Genomic DNA, 17,267 nt, shown 5'->3' with positions numbered 1-17,267 from the left:
CATCAGGTTTCCCAACAAGAATCCTGTAAACTCTTCTTTCCTCTCCAATTCGTACCACATGAACTGCCCACCTAAGTCTTCTTGATTTAATTATTCTAATAATACATATCTGGACATAAATACAACTTACACAATTCTAAATTATGTAACCATCTCCACTCACCTGTCTCCTCATCCCTTTTAGGTCCAAATATTTTTCTAAAGATTTTATGTTCATATACTCTTCATTTATGTTCCTCTTATAATGCAATGGACCAAGTTTCGCATCCATACAATACTGCAGGCAAAATTACTGGTCTTTTTTTGTTTTTCGTTAATTTTAATGTTGTTTCATAGATATTATGTGAGAGGATAAAAGTTCATGAATAGAAATATGTTTTGAGCTTAAGGTCATCTGGGAATGTGTAGTTATTGGAAAATATCCCAATCGTTTTTACTCGTTTTGACATGGCTAGAATGGGATATTGTGATCCACTTTTGTCAACATGAGGATGTTAGAATAATGAAATTTATGTATCATGAAAGAACCTCCAGCACTTATAGCCATAGGGTTGGTATCTTTGTAAGTGCCTTTGTTCTCAACCTAGCTCTGCTGATTTCTGATGGAGGAGTACAAAGCGACAGAGGTCCTTGGATACGCCAATGGCTGACAATGTATGTAAGTATTTGCTGGTGATAACTAGAGAGAAATCATAAAATACGCGCCAAGTTAACAGTGAACGAGACGTTCCAAGTGATGAATGGAAAATCTTGCGTCCACTACATTATGCGAATGTGAAGGATACGTTTTTAATTTTCTCTCATTCATATTTTCAGAAATCAAATCGGGTTATATATATATCTTGTATTTATCTTAAAATTGTTGAGGTAAATTTATAAATACAAAAAAATAGTATTTTAAGGGTTTATTTCGTCTAAAGTCTTCTAACAAACATTTCGTAACGTTACCAATTATACGATACTATTGTATGGATCGAGAATTATGAAGACTTTTAACTCGGAGATATTCACATAAGTTATTATAGTGAGTTTTTTTACAAAAATAGATTTATTGCTATATTATGAAAGTTTACACTGTTTGGAACATTTCTCAAAAATCCTGAAGTTGACAGGTGACACAGTTCCCGAGATATATCAAATCAAAAATATCCAATATGGCGGACTCATTTCAAGATGGCGGCCATCAGCACGCAGATGGCGATTGGCTGCTCGACTGAACATGTCTTAAGTGGTATATGAATTGATTCTACCAAGTCTCGTGCTTTTATCGAAAAGTCAATGATTCCGGACTTAACCGCCGGTCTGTGATAAAGACTGCTGGTGCTGTCTGACACAAGACACATTTTATGGTGCATCTTTCATTAAAATATATTAAAACTGATATCGTTTTAAAGCTTATAAATTAAGCTACAACTTTTATTCGAAACAATTTTTTGTCATTTAATTTGTTCAAAAGTTACAAGGCAAAAACTTCAGAAAGTACTAGAAAAAATTCACTTTTGAAGATTATTTTTTAAATTACGGCAAAATCACCTACATTATCGAAAAAAATTAAACAATCTTTTTTGTAGCCCATCTAATGAGGATTAAGACTAAAAAAAGATTACCTGCCTGCGATGATTGGTTACGGAGATATGGCTCATTAACTGAGAGTCTGCAAAATTGATGTTTTTGGGGGTGCTGGGGGGGGAGCACTGCGAGGAGGGAATTTTTGGGATTTTGCACTACTACAGGGAGGTTATTTCAGTCGTTTACTGCCAGCATATCGGCCGTTTGACGGCCTCTTCATGCAACAGCTCCCGACAAATTGCGTTCAGAAAGTCCGTAACAGAAACCGCTTGTTTTGTAATGTTTCCACTTTTCACAATTACAGTTACAATTACAATTGAAATAAGCACGTACCTTGTCGCAAGGATGCTGGAAAAGGTGCCCTCCCAAATACAAATATTTCTGGCAACTTATTTCTGACATATAATCTTGGATTAGACATCACTACTTTATCCTCAGTGGACAGAAATGAAAGACATCAAACCGAAAGCGTAAAATGATATTTAAAAGTAATAATAATGATGATCACTAACCTCCTTTGTTATAAGAGATGTTGAAAATGACCTTCAACAGCAATACAACACGTTTCTTAGGTTCAAGAGATCCTGTCTCTCGTAATTCCCTGACCACTTTTCTGCAAGAATTCATTTTCACGTAATTATCGTACATAAAAACTCTTTGTTCAAGACTATATTTGTTTAGCAGCATAACTAATGAATTAATAACAATTAGCACACAATAAAGCACTGGCCATGAGAAACACAGTATAAACAACACGTGTACTGATAAACGCAAACAGAAGTGAACATGAACGTACACTGACTACGTCTGGTAGCTGACAGTGTTGCTAACTATTTTTCGCCAATGTCCCTACAGACGTAGTCAAAGTGTCCCTACAACTGACCAAATGTCCCTACGCCAAGTAAAGAGACTAAAAAAAAACAACACCTCATGAGCATGCAAAACAGAAGATGAAATATACGCATTTACTTACCAAATCTTCCTGCTCGGTGCTTCCACAATTAATGAAGGAGCGAATTTACAATACGACCCCTCCCCGATTTTTGTAATATTTCACATACTCACTAATTGAGGCCTCCTAATCATGAGTTTGAAGTTAAAATTTGGGGGGCACGTGTAGAAATTGCAAAATAAGTGAAATTGAGTGGTTCGCGATCGGCACGATTGCTCATAATTTACCGGAAGATTTTGTGTTTCCAATACCTAAAAAACGAAATATACATTCCTGATATTACTACGACCCCAAATTTTAACTGTTTGCCTATCCTAACCTAACCTTACCTGAATGGTTCGTGGGGCTATCCATCAATGGTTTGTGGGGCTACCTGTGCATGTTTTTTTCGAGCCCAAATTTTAACTGTTTGTTTGCCTTGCCTAACCTAACTTAACCTAACCTTACCGAGAATGGTCAGTGGAGCTGAATGGTTTTGCGGTATTTGTGATTACGAACCGATAAAAAATCTTATTTTCGTAGCACTATAACGGCAAACGTTCATCATCGAAGACGCCATTTTTGTATCCTGCAATTTTATGATCGATGTACTGTTGCCAAATTTACCTGTAATCAAATCAGTTCTTCTACATCGTGATTGTTGCTGTCACATGTAAGCACGTTCTTTGGGCAATATACTGAAATCCATAAGTTTATTAATTAGCCCACGGCCATCCTCCTGCACACTCCACCTAACAATCTGTACAACATTAACAACTTTTTTACTGTTCTCTTCCACCATTCTTACACAATCCATGCTCTCCAAGTATGAAATCAACAGTGTGGCAATGCTGTAGACAGCGTAACTAATTGTAATTTGTTCATATTAACAAATATGGCTACCATAAAGCTTATTTTACAACTTCTACACGTTAATAAACAATTTTTTCACCTCACCCCAATATGTTAACTTGAGATAAATCATCACGACTATTTATTTTGTGAGTATAAGCAGTAGCATAGAAATTACAGATGGGTCCGGTATTGTAAATTCTTGCCTTAATGAATAATAGGGGTGTGTGGGACAGAATTTTTTGGGTTGGGATGGGATCGGGACGGTAATTTTTTAAATCCCGACATTCAGGACTGAACAATTTCCCGACAAAGTCGGAAAATTTTCGGGATGGGAAATGTTCGAAATTTTCGGGACGGGAAATGTTCGAAATTTCCCGAAGCACTGGAAATCTCGAATTCTACAAGTCATTTTCACTTTAAGTGATTGTTTTTGCATTTCTAGAATAAAAACTTACAATTTCCGATAAGTTCCAGAAACTTACAATGTAGAAAACGTCGAGAAGTAACAACTTTTTAAAGTGACCATTCGGTATTTCCCGTCTGCTCGGGATCCTGAAAAGTTGGGAAGTCATTTCCCGAAGTCGGGATTGGGACGGGAATTTTTTTCCCCGATCCCGGTCTTGACTTTTTGGGATCCCGTACACCCCAAATGAATAACGTTGAGTCGTTTACTGTTGATTATGTTATTTGAAGTCATACATGCTGCTGCTGTGAAGAGATAGATGTTGGTTGGTGATATATGCTGTATTTCTTGCAGTCTTTAACAATTCTGGTTCCATTTTATTTATCTTTTTTGTTTTTGTATCACTTAACATTGAAAATATTCTTTCCGTTTCCACGTTAGAATACGGCAATGTTAGCACTATTTTCGCAAGAGTGGAAATGTTTTCAAAAAATAACTTGCCTTGAAAGTTCTTGGTAACCGATAACATGTTCCAAAATTCTGATGGAGATTTGTTACTTAGTTCTTTTTTCTCCTCGTTAAAGTATCCAGACAAACTAATCCATAAAATGTCATTTTCCAAGATTGAAAAAAAGTACCTACGTTTTTCCTCATTTGGTAAAATCTGTCCCTACGTCCCTACGTGGGCGAAATATAGTGAAAAGTCCCTATGCATAGGGACATGTCCCTACGGTTGGCATCACTGTCGACACGTGCAGTATGAAGCGCCCTCTCGCGGCTGACAACTCCCCGATAAGCTGCCGGCGCTGTCGCGACAACTGAGGATAAAGTAGCGATGTCTAATCTAAGATTAGACGTCAGAAATAAGGTGCCAGAAATATTTGTATTTTGGAGGGCACCTTTTCCAGCATCCTTGCGACAAGTTACGTGCTTATTTCCATTGTAATTGTAACTGTAATTGTGAAAAGTGGAAACATTACAAAACAAGCAGTTTTTGTTACGGACTTCCTGTAATGCAATTTGCCGGGACCTGTTGCATGAAGAGTCTGCCGAACGGCCGACACACTGGCGGTAAACGACTGAAATAACCTTCCTGTAATAGTGTTCTAACAACTGACCAAAATTCAGCTTTTACGGAATTATTCCCGACATTGGCCTTTTTTTGTCCTTCATTGACTGGGCTATTAAGTCTTATTCCTCAAAACATCCATTTGAGGTAAAGCATTATTCATCTACTAGCTTGATAATGCAGATGCAAGCAGATAATAATTTCCTGCTTCAAATTTAACTTGGCACTTTTCACAAGTTCCAAATCTTTTTAAAGATTATGCCATTATAAAAGCATTTTCAAGATACTGTTATGAACAAAAATGTCTCTATATAGTTTAAACAAACTATTAAAGATTAACTTTGCAAAGTATAATCTTTCAAAATATCCAGATTTATACAAATATTAATCCACCAATAGCTACATTTTTACTATTCTTCCATCCATCTTCAGATAACCCCAAAGTCACAGACAACTAGTATCAGAGAAACTAGTTCAAGAAAGATTTTTAGCATGTGTTATCTTCAATTGTTTTTTTATACTTTTGTCAATAAGTGCTTAACAGCCTGAATGTTTGTAAAGTAAATGTACATATTTGCTCTGTTGCACCTATTTTGCAATGTATATCACAATATACTTATCTAGTGATTACAATTATCATTTTTTGAATGTTGATACAACATACCAGAAATGACATCATATTATACATGGAACAATTTTAAAGAGTTGACCTTTGTATATGAACCTTGATGCCTATGCAAATGTACACAATTTTAATAGAATTAATTATAAATTTGAATGTATCTTATCTTGCTTGTCTGAAAGAACACACATATGATTGAAGATATTTGTTTTTCATATTGTCAGTCAAAAATAACTGTTACAAAATATTGCACAATTAAATAATTTTGTCATGATATACCAATTTGCTTTTTTAAACATCATATTTAATAAAATTAGTTTTAAATAGTAATTTCAGACACTTAATTGCATTATTTTCCTGTAGTTTACGGTTATTACAAGCATAAGAAAACAGTTTTTCTTTGTGACGTTTCAGGAAAACGTAAACTACAGGAAAATAATTCTACAATGCAAGCAATGCGTACATACAAGAAAAACTTAATTGCATTATATGAATTAATTTTGAGCAATCATATGACCAAAATTATTATAACTATTGCACAAACGTGGAACTCTGAACTTAGCCTTACTAACCATTTTCAAATGTTATTATGACAATGTATTAATTCTATTGTCATACCTGGCTGAACTGACATGTAGTGACCCTTCTGTGAAATCTACTTATGTTGATAATTATGCAAAATTCTAAGTTTATTTTTATTTTCCACCATATTTGTGTGAAAAATATTTTTTTATACATAACATGTACTTTAATATTTGGATGGATTTCTTGAATATTTAATTTACACCATTTTTGTGTGAAAAACTTTTTTTTTACTACGTAACATATACTTATATATTTTTATATATTTGAATATTTTAAAGCAAAAGTCTTGTTAAATTAATGTATATAACATAGGGATGGGACAGATTGGCACTCTATCGGTATCGGACAATATAGGCATATTGGTGTATCAGTAAAATTACCGATTATTTTACCGATCCGATACATCTATAAATATCTTATAGTTTAGTGCAAAATTCTACCATTTTGTTATAATTTTTATGGATGATCTCCATGCCCTAGTTTTTAAAAAAGTAAATGTCTAAATATGCAACTTCTTTTGCACTGCAGTCACCTGGAAACAAGCATGTATTAAGGAGGTCAATGAACCATTCAGGTTTTCAAGGACCATTTGGAATTTTATATCGGACCAGTAAAATATCTGTTATCGGTATCGGTAAATTTTATATTGGTATCGGCCAAAATTTCATATCTTCCCATCCATAATGTAACAGTTCTGTATGAATGCCCTGGTATTAAAACAATCTATACTTTGGACTTGTCTAGATAAAGTACAAACGGATGTGGAATCTTTTGGAGGAGATCATGTTGCAGTACACATACCCAAGGCTGGATATCAATGTATCAAAGGGGCTCAATCACTTGCTGAAGTCACCCTTCTGCATACATCCAAAAACTGGCAAGGTCTGCGTTCCTTTCAGTTCCAGAGCTGTTGAGAAATTTGATCCATCCTCTGTACCTACCATAAGGTAAGCACCACAATTGGTGTGGTAGAATTGAGTTACTTATATTTCCGTGGTGTTTTGCATGTGTCACCATCACTAGCGTATGCAGGATATTTTTTTTTCTGAAGGAGCTGGAATTGTAAAGGTGGATAATATATAGCTGCATTCTAGTGGGAGCATGATAAACTATAAAGTATTTGTAATTACCACCTTATCCTTCATTTTGAAGGTTGTTCAAAGACAAATTTCGTAATCGTTTTCACCTTAAGGGAGGTCCACTTGTTTTCCTCGAGGGGCTGTAGCCCAATCAGCTCCTCCCTGCATATGCCAATGGTCATGATTGATATTTTCATTATCCCATAATAACAATATGAGTGCTGACAGCTCATATACTTCAGATCTTACACCATTATATTTCAGCTGGTTCTTTCCAATGATGCACCTCCGACGTTTACATTTTCCCACATTATACACTGATTTCTCATTTTCCCAATAAAGCCATATGTTGTAATATTTTCCCAGATTTTAATTTTTTCTTCATTTTTGACTTTTTTAGTTCCATTCTGTAAAATTAAAAAAAATGCAAAATCAAAGTTCCACTGTTCAGTGGAACCCTGATTTTACATTTTCCCCCATTTTAAGTTGTTTTTTTCAGCTTGGTCCCCTGAAAAGCATAACCCGAGATTACACTGTATATGCTCACCAGACTGCAAATTTAAAAATTTTTACAGCCACGTGTCAAAGTCTGTGTAAAGATACAGTGGGCACATTACAACTTGTTTCTCTGACAAGGTTTGATAAAAACTCGGAGTGGTATGGTGTGTGTGGGTGGACAATGTAGATGGGGGGGGGGGGGGCTGGTGATAAGGGGTAGAGAGAGAGTTTGTTTTGGAATGTTAATGTGTTGCCTTATTCAAGTCCGAGGATGTGGTAAGGTGGTTGTGACTAAGGTGAGGGTATAGTTCCCCATGCATGTAGCACTGTGCACATTTAGGGTATGTGGGTATAGGACCCACACACATTCTCGATCTTGCCCATTTTGAAGGTGATGTGATCAGCTCCATGCTCCGGCTGCCTTTACCCCCAGGTACCCGTTGATTTGAGGCTTGGTGAGACCCAGAGGTGCTTCTTGTGGGGACAAGGTTTGGAAAAATTCCAACCTTAGATCAACTATCCTGGGAATCGAACCCGGGTCTTTACCCTTCCAACTAGACCACCTCAGCTCATGGCCCTTGTGTGTATTTTCATGATATAATTTAATTTTCTGCTGTTGATTGATTGATTTGGTGTTTTAAGTCTGCTTTATGCACAGTATAGCTAATTGGGACTGGACCTACAGTTTAAAGTGAGATCCAAACCTGGGACCCTTTGTTTACAAGGTAACGACGCTACCACTGTGCCATCGGGGAGGCCCTAATCTTCTGCTGTAATATACAATTGTAGCTTGCACTGGTAAAAGGAATCATGAAATATGTAACTTAAGTGTAAATCACCAACCCTGAGACCTTCTGTAAACAAACAGTCTCACCGATTCGATGTATCACTCCGCGTCAGCTGATTCATGACCGCCTACTACCGCAATCATCTGCAGTACACACATAGAACTCGCCATGTTGAGTGACACTACTTCCTTGCTGTTCACATGATTATTTTTAGAAAATAACCAATGTTATAAAATATCATTATGTACACAAATCTCTAAGCTCATTGAAAGTTACAATGCATATTCCTACAAAATATTCACACTTATCTTGCCTTGCCATGTCACCAAGTTATTTTACGAAGTGCACTATATTCGGCAGAACAAAAATCGTTGGTAAAAATGTCATATACGGGAAATGGATTTCTTCAAATTTATAGGAGAAAGTACTTACTATTTTGCCGCTAAATCATGTATTTTTCTATAATAATGTCCATCCGATGCACGAAAGCTGTTGCTTGCATTTCCATCCATGTACTTGAACCAGATGTTGCGAGCGTCTGATGACGCAATCCCCGGTAAGTGTTTCCAAACACAGTTTTTTCACTATATTGCCCAACCTAAAGCAACCTAACCTAACCTTACTTACCGTGATGGTGCATGGGGCTATAGTGAATGGTTTTTGGGGCTATTCGTGGATGGTTATACGATCCAGAATGGTTTTCGGGGCTATTCATGGATGGTCATACTATCCCGAATGGTTTTTGGGGCTATGCGGGAATTTTTCTGTTAAGAAGGTTGAAACCCTGCTTTGCCGTTTGAAACACAACGCTAGTCAAGATTTGCCCGCCATTTTGCATGTTCAGGAAGCGAGAAAACAACGAACAATAATTACTCGATATGTCGACAATAGATACTAATTTTATTGAAAAAAGCTAAATCCCTTGTTAAACAATCTTTCGCAATGCAGAATAGTTAAGTACGAATGTAAAAAAGTAGAGAATAAACAAGTTAGAGCGATTTCCCGCATATGACAGTTTTACCAAATCGTTATTTGGATGCTTGTCTAGGTTTCCAACCGCAATACATTTATGAACTCTCTTTGTCTTGTTTTGATCATCATCATCAATATATTTATTGGACTTACAGCATTGCATATGGCTGTTTATGCCCATTATATATTTTATTTACATAAGATACAATTTACATAAAATCTACAAACAAATTTCAAATACACTCCTATCTATATCAAACCTTAGAAATATAGGGTCGGGTACCCTATTCTACACCCTCGAATTTTGAATATTTTTTTTTTTCATTATGAACATTATTTGATCCTATTTGTGAATAAAAAAAAATTGGAGCGCGGAAAGAAGTATTTACGACTGTACAGCCGTTTAAAGTTGAAATTTTGTCGTTTGAAATGGTTCGCAATTATTTCCAATTTCTAGATCGTGATACTAACACGACACCAAATTTTAACTATCGATCTCAACCTAACTGAACTAACCTATCCACGCGCCAATGGTTCGTGGGGCTAGTGCCAATGGTTCGTGGGGCTAGTGCCAATGGTTCGTGGGGCTAGCGCCAATGGTTTGTGGGGCTAGCGCCAATGGTTCGTGGGGCTAGCGTCAATGGTTCGTGGGGCTAGCGCCAATGGTTCGTGGGGCTAGCGCCAATGGTTCGTGGGGCTAGCGCCAATGGTTCGTGGGGCTAGCGCCAATGGTTCGTGGGGCAGGAGACCATCTCCCTGTAATGAAGGCTAAAATTAAACCAAAGAAGGTAACTTACCTCTTTTTACCAAGGCCAGGTATTGAATTGTGGGTCGAATTTCAATTTGTAAGTCCAAAAATGAAGTAACACCTACGTTGAAAGTCCTTGTTGGCCTTTTCCACAGAATACTAACCTCCACTCCCTTCCCATCATAAAAACTAGAAGTCGCAAATTATCCCATCCCACAAGTCATTTAAAAAATGCAACCCTCCCCTTTACGGCATGCAGTTGCGAAAAAAAATTATTATTTCCAATTTCTGAAGTCGCATAAATTAAATCGAATGTCTGAAATGTCCAATCTACCAATATATCGCACAGAGAACATATCGCAATCGCAAATCTTCCTATTGCACAAGTCAATCATTAGAAGAAAAAGAAAAAAATCAGACGTGCGCCTGTGACATAAATCGATCATCCGAAATCTTCAGACTTGCGCCTGTGACATGAATGCATCATTCGCCATCATAAAGTTGTGAAAAACCTTTTTGACGTTATGCAAGGAATTGTAATTTCATAAAAAACGTAAGTTTCGTAGCACGTAGATCTAAAAAATTACTTTCCGCGCTATTTAGAAACATCGTTTATTATGAAGAACTAATTTTTGTAACGAGAATATTTGAAATGTGCGAAAAATTGAGGGTGTAGAAAAGGGTACCCGAGCCGAAATATACATTACCATGTTATAGGCCCTATAATTTTGTCTAAAAAAAAATGCAAGTAAAATATATTCAATTCGCATGCAAGAAAGAAGCCAAATTTATGGGAAATGATTACTGGTGCAAAGAGTTAACCATAAAGGTGAAGCAATAAGTACAAAAGAAAGAGCATTGGGTTTAAAGTGAGACGTCATTCGCAGCAGCGTATCCCATACTACAAATTGGCCTTTGTTTTACCTTACGTAATGAATCCTGTAACAACGCTGGATTTTTGTGTGGATTATTTTACTTCTATGAGTTTGTAATGCTATGTGCATGCACGAGTTTTGTTTACAGAAGGTCTCAGGGTTGGTGATTTGAACTTTAGACTCAGTGTATTGAAAATTTCAGGTAACAAAAAAAGTAAAAAGATGCTTCCTAAAATTCAAATTTGCTGAAGAATTAAATTGTCGCTTTTTGGTCTACATAGGCATATGTTTTTAGTTTAATATTATTGTTATTAATATTTCAGTCAATTGATAGAAGAAGTTGGTCAATTTGATGCTAAAATCAAGGACACAGAAGGCGAAGCCACAGCAAAGAAATTTAAGGGATATAAAAAGACCAGCATGTTTAAGAGTGTTGTTGCATTTGAAGAGTTTTTATCAAACTTGGAGAAGAGTCAGAGACCAAAGAAATTAGAAATCAATGGTAAGTGAAAATGGTTTGTGCATTGTTGCATTTTGTTTTAGAAGATATTGATTTCATTTTATCACTGTTAACTCTCAAAGTACACATTATATATTATATTTACTCTTTATTTTTTACCTCATTATAGGTTCATTAGTAATAATTCCCGAAACATGTGTAATACCATTCCCATTGCATTAATTTTTCATTTTGTATTACTTTTGTTATTTTTCTCCCAATCCATTTAAAATTTAAGTGATGAAAGTAAGTTCAGTAAGTAGGACAATTATAAAGGAAGATATTATAGTATTTCGACTTTTAACTTTGAAAGTTCTTTTAAGACAGTAAAGCCTGAATATAAAAATAACAGTAAAGAGCTCATATAGCCTATTCGCTAGTTTGTTGCCGAGAGTAACTAATAATGGGAAATGCTTATATGTGTTTCCAAGTGTTATGAATATTGTAATCTTTACTAATTTCGAGGGTGTAATGTTCTGTAATTCCGCAAACTGTAAAAGACCTGATATTTGTTTTCTCTGGGCTGTAGCATATCTTTTATTCAGTATTAAATATTCATTTATTGCATGTGAAATTCATTCAGCAGGGTTCAAATTGTTACCCAGAAAGTCCTGTGGTTTTCATAATAGTCACCAGGAGTTAGTGGTAACTTTTTCAAGGACAAATTACATGTTCCTGCATGTAAACTGGCTGTGCATACTCTAAAGTACCCATGGAGAGAGGCTGGGATGTTCGCCTCCACCAGGCACCGAATGTTGTATGCATGTAAATGGATATTAATTACTATACCAGTTTTTACATAATAAAATATTTATTTTATACATCTTTGATTTCAAGCAATTCTACATATTTGTAGTGTTTTTTGCTAATTATAGTTATTGATATCTGCCATAACTTTTGTCAGATATTCTTAAAACTTGTGAGTGTTGTGGAACATGTGATGTTAAATGAGGAATAAACAGAATGTAATATCTATTGCTTACACACAGTTCGAACCAGGCACCTCTGGCAGTTAGGCAAATGCTTTGTCACAAAGGGTGTCTATAATTCTCTCTTGTAAGAAAAATAGTGAATGAAATGCCATATGCTCAAGTCTATATTATTCCAAAGACCTTGTCAGATCGAGATCAAATGTTGTCACAGAGTGGCACTGCACTACATAAATAACAATCTGTGGATGTGACCATAGCTGCCTGGAAAGGGGGTGTAAGGTCACCCACCCATCCTGATAAATGAATGTCTACCTAAAAATTGTATATTCCACACATACTTTTATTTCAGTCACGGTAATTATGTTAATTTTAAAAAGAAATGAAAAAATCTGCAGACTTCCATGGATATGACATTAATAATTTAAATGGAAACGAGTAAAAGAAAACTTCATCAGACACTTTTTAGTGCATGCTTTCAATTCAACGTTTCTATTTGATTTCAGATCGTAAAATGGAGTTTTGAAGAAATATCCTTGAGGATCTGTGGTGAGATACAGGTGATGTACCAGAGTGGTCTTGGAAGAATGGATAAGCATGTTAGCCACTACAAATACAACATACTCAGGTATGCATTTAAGCCGTCTGTTGTTTGTTACAACCAGTATCGAGTTTTCAGTGTGAAAAAAACGAATATTTCAATCAACTTGGGCCTGTGAATAATTTTGAAGACTGCACTGAACAAGAAAAATATTTACAAATCTCATAGTGCAACTATTCTTTTGTGAATTCTGTGCTTGGATAGCTGTTGTTATTATTCTTGTTATTCAAAAACTATTTGGATTTTATTTTAGGTTCGATGGGGAAGGGGGAATTCAATCATTACCAATTCATCGGTATCAGCCAATATCAGTTGTATTGATGTAGAGAGGTGAATTTAAATTATTACCTTTCCATTTTACTTCGACATTTTGAAACTAGTACAGATGTGTCTTTGTTCTCAACAGACACACATGTGTATGTGTATCAGAATGTTAAACAAATAAAAAAAAAAGTACAATCCCAAAAAGGTTTTTTTTCTTCTCGTTACTGTTTAATATAAAGTTGCTGTTGTTACACACAAAATCTGGAAAGATCCTATTTATTATGTCTTCAATAAACTTTGTTAAATTCTGCATCTTGTCCAAGAGTTTGTAAATATCACCTTTGCTTCCTCAGTGTCTAGAATTCCCTTGTGAATGTTCATAGTCCTTTAGGCTGGGCTAGACCTTTGTCTGCCACCAGGACAGATTTTTTCAAATTTTCCTCTCCCTTCAAAAAACTGCTGTGATGTTCCAATATAATTCAATCTAGAGCACTGATGTGAATTTTCACGTGGTTTGCTTTTGCCGTTATCTAGATATTATCAATAGTTTAATAGACTTATATAATCACGAAACTATTGAAAATATATGGATAATAGCAAAAGCTACAAACACAAAAGTTGACTGCAATGCTCTAGATGGAATTTTAAGCTGATGTAATTTTTCAGATTTTGAAATATCACAGCAGTTTTTTCGAATGGAGAGGAAAATATGAAAAAAATTGCCCTGGTGGTGGCCAAAGGTCCACCTGAGGCTTAAAGATACAAACATGTTTATGATATTATTACTCTTATAGTTTACGGCTGTTACAAATATAAACACAGTTTTTGTTGTGACATTTCAGAACACACGCTCCCATTACCAGACATTTATTTTTATAGTTTGATTAAAGATACAGTTATGGCAAACATCACTGCAAGAAATAAAATATTTGTGAAATATTGGGTCAAGATGTTAGAAGACTTTTAATGCTGTTGATTTACTGAAAGTAATTTAAACTGAATTATTCTAAATATGTATTTCTCATCAAATCTAGTCTAATGCAGTGTGACAATAATAAAATAGCATTAGTTTTAATTTTTGATGGGCCGATATGAAATTTTGGCCGATACCGATCAAAGTAACGATATAAAATTTACAGATACCAATAACCGATATTCTACTGATCCGATTTAAAATTAGAAATAGACCTTACAGAACCCGATATAAAAATTGTTATTACTGATAATGCTTGATCTTTTAGATTTAGTTCATTGACCTCCTTAATAAATGTGTGTTTCAAGGTCACTGAGTGAAAAAGAAATTGCATGTTTAGACATTTACTTTTTTAGAAATTAGGGCATGGAGATTATCCATAAAAATTACAACAAAATGGCAGAATTTTGCACTAAATTATCAGGTATTTATTGATATATCGGATCAGTAAAATAATCGGTAATTTTACCGATAAACCGATATGCCTATATCGGCCGATACTGATAGAGTACCGATTAATTGGTCCCATCCCTAGTTTTAATCATCCAGTTATCTCCAAAGTGAATGAATCTCATCATCAAAATTCTGCCGGATATGGCATGGTTGAGAATAGAATGCATATACACTATATAGCCAAAAGTCACCGGACGCCCAGTGCTGTTCATTCCAAAGACATCAGCCAGTTAACTAATAAGATGTCAGACATCCCTTAATATTATTACAGCATTTACTCTTCGGGGCAGCTTTCCACAGTTCTGGTATATTGCTGGCGGAATTTTTTTTCCATTCATCCTGTAGCCTTGTGAATAATTCGCAGGTGGTTTACAGTCCAGTGGGTCTGGCATGCACCTGCCACTCTACTTCATCCCAAAGATGTTCCATGGGATTCCAGTTGGAGCTTTGAGCTGGCCAGCTAGGCACATACACATGATTGTCCTCAAATGACAATGCTTTATAGACAGGCATTATCATGCTGATAAGAGAAAAAGGTCCATTCAAAACTGTTGCCACAGTGTGGGCAGCATGCTATTGTCTAAGATGTCCTCATAAATTCATGATAAAAGTTGTGCGAATTACTCACAATTATAATAAAAATATATTAATAACTTACGTTTTGCGAGTATCTATGTTGCTTCTACGACGTTTCGGGACGCAACTGCTCCCTTCTTCAGGCTGTTCACTGTAAGGTTATACACAATTCATAACAGCGTCGACCTCTTATTAGGTATAGGATATGGGATTGGATAAGTGGTTGTGGTTAAAAACATTAAAAACCTAACACCCATAACAGGTGCACGTCATATTACCACGTTGTTTTCCTGATTAAAAACTGCTCCTTGAAACTTTAATACTAAATAGCCATGCACACGCGGGCCGTGGCTATTTAGTTTTAAAGTTTTAACGTTTCAAGGAACTGTTTTTAATCAGGAAAACAACGTGCACCTGTTATGGGTGTTAGATTTTTAATGTTTTTAACCACAACCACTTATCCAATCCCATATCCTATACCTAATAAGAGGTCGACGCGGTTATGAATTGTGTATAACCTTACAGTGAACAGCCTGAAGAAGGGAGCAGTTGCATCCCGAAACGTCGTAGAAGCAACATAGATACTCACAAAACGTAAGTTAATATATTTTTATGTCCTCATAAACTCCTGTTCATGTACCAAAACTAATGGCCCTAGTAAAAAACAGCCCCAGACCATGACACTACCTACCGCCACATTCACTTGGGTGTCTGGTGACTTTTGGCCATATAGTGTATATTAATATCTATTTTTTTTTGTAGATAACTTACACTGTTTTAAAAATTCTTGAATGTGTTTTGTGCATTAAGGCTCTACACAAACAATCCATAAGGATGACAAAACTAACCCCCCACTTGGGATTATAAGATGAATTGAATTGTTGTTTTAAATCCACTTTATGCACGGAAAGCCTAATTGGGACTGGACCTACATACAGTTTAAAGTAGGATCTGAACCAATGTGCAATGTGCCTTCACTGGGTATCAAACCCAGGATTATAAGGTGACAAATGTTACCACATGTCAGCGGGAAGGCTCAATAGGTGCAAGAGTATATTCCTCAATTTTCTAGATGGTTCCTTGCTTTGAGGTTGAAGTGATTTTGTTTCCTGGTGTTGTATTCATCTGTTTGTACTTACGTTGCCTCCCTCCTGAAAAATAAATCCTGTGAACATTCATACCTCTCGCTCCTAAACTTCAAACAATACAGTCCCGGATGCTTCTGGATTGCAGCAATTACATAAGAAAACAATGGTGTAGTTAAAAAGCAGAAGTGTCCATGACTAAAAGAAATGTGTGTATTTTCCCATGGATTTTATATTTAGGGTACTAAATGTTGCTTTTCTACCTCTCTGGGTAAACTGGAAAGATGAGGATGAATTTACCGATTCATACTTGTGTGTGTGTGTGGATGTTAAAATTTAATTCAATTCAGTGAACACTGGAAGGCTTTCTCTGATGCCACTGCTTAAAAATAAGTTATACCAGAGAATTATAAAGTGGCTAGTGGCTACAAACACTTAAGGTACTGTTTATACATAAAAAATAGTGTAAATATACAGAACATGAAGTTATTCACAAGCACTAAGCAAGCGTTCCTAATAGAGCAAAGATAAGTACTATAGAAATTTCAGCGAAAAATGCAGGCCCGTCCAAGACTCAAACCAGTGTTTCTGGCATACCATTTCTCTACCAACTTCGCCTGATTTTTTTGCTGTTTCACCTGTTTGGAATGGGGAGAAGCCAGTGGTAGAGCAATGGCATAGTATACCAGAAACCTGGATTGAGTTTTGGTGAGGCCTGCATTTTTCAGTGAAATTTCTATATATCATGTGTGTGCCAAATCTTAAGTTTCGGATTTATTTTATTTTTATTGAAACAATTGTGGCATAGTAATGTAAAGCAATTGTACTTTTTTTTTTAAACTTGTACATGCTAGAGAATCAATTATTAGGTGAAAAAAAATCCAGAGTTTAAT

The 17,267-nt window shown here is 35.7% G+C and overlaps 1 protein-coding gene across 3 annotated transcripts in view; it reads left to right on the top strand.

The window, feature by feature from the left end:
* Positions 1-13,597, top strand: part of Prim1 (DNA primase small subunit) — a 33,157-nt gene extending 19,560 nt beyond the window's left edge. For all 3 annotated transcript variants that reach the window (XM_083118763.1, XM_083118937.1, XM_083118850.1), the window contains exons 7-9: positions 6,779-6,981; positions 11,318-11,496; positions 12,929-13,597. In XM_083118763.1, the coding sequence (XP_082974889.1) occupies positions 6,779-6,981; positions 11,318-11,496; positions 12,929-12,948 (402 nt within the window). In that variant the 3' untranslated portion in view covers positions 12,949-13,597. The remainder of the gene's footprint in view (positions 1-6,778; positions 6,982-11,317; positions 11,497-12,928) is intronic.
* The last annotated feature ends 3,670 nt before the right edge of the window (positions 13,598-17,267 follow it).

This window comes from Lepisma saccharinum, chromosome 1 (genome assembly GCF_977018435.1).
Source record: "Lepisma saccharinum chromosome 1, izLepSacc3.1, whole genome shotgun sequence".
Classification (NCBI taxonomy): Eukaryota; Metazoa; Arthropoda; class Insecta; order Zygentoma; family Lepismatidae; genus Lepisma; species Lepisma saccharinum.
The sequence above is the reverse complement of the archived record's forward strand: the minus strand, read 5'-3'. Positions and strand labels throughout refer to the sequence as shown.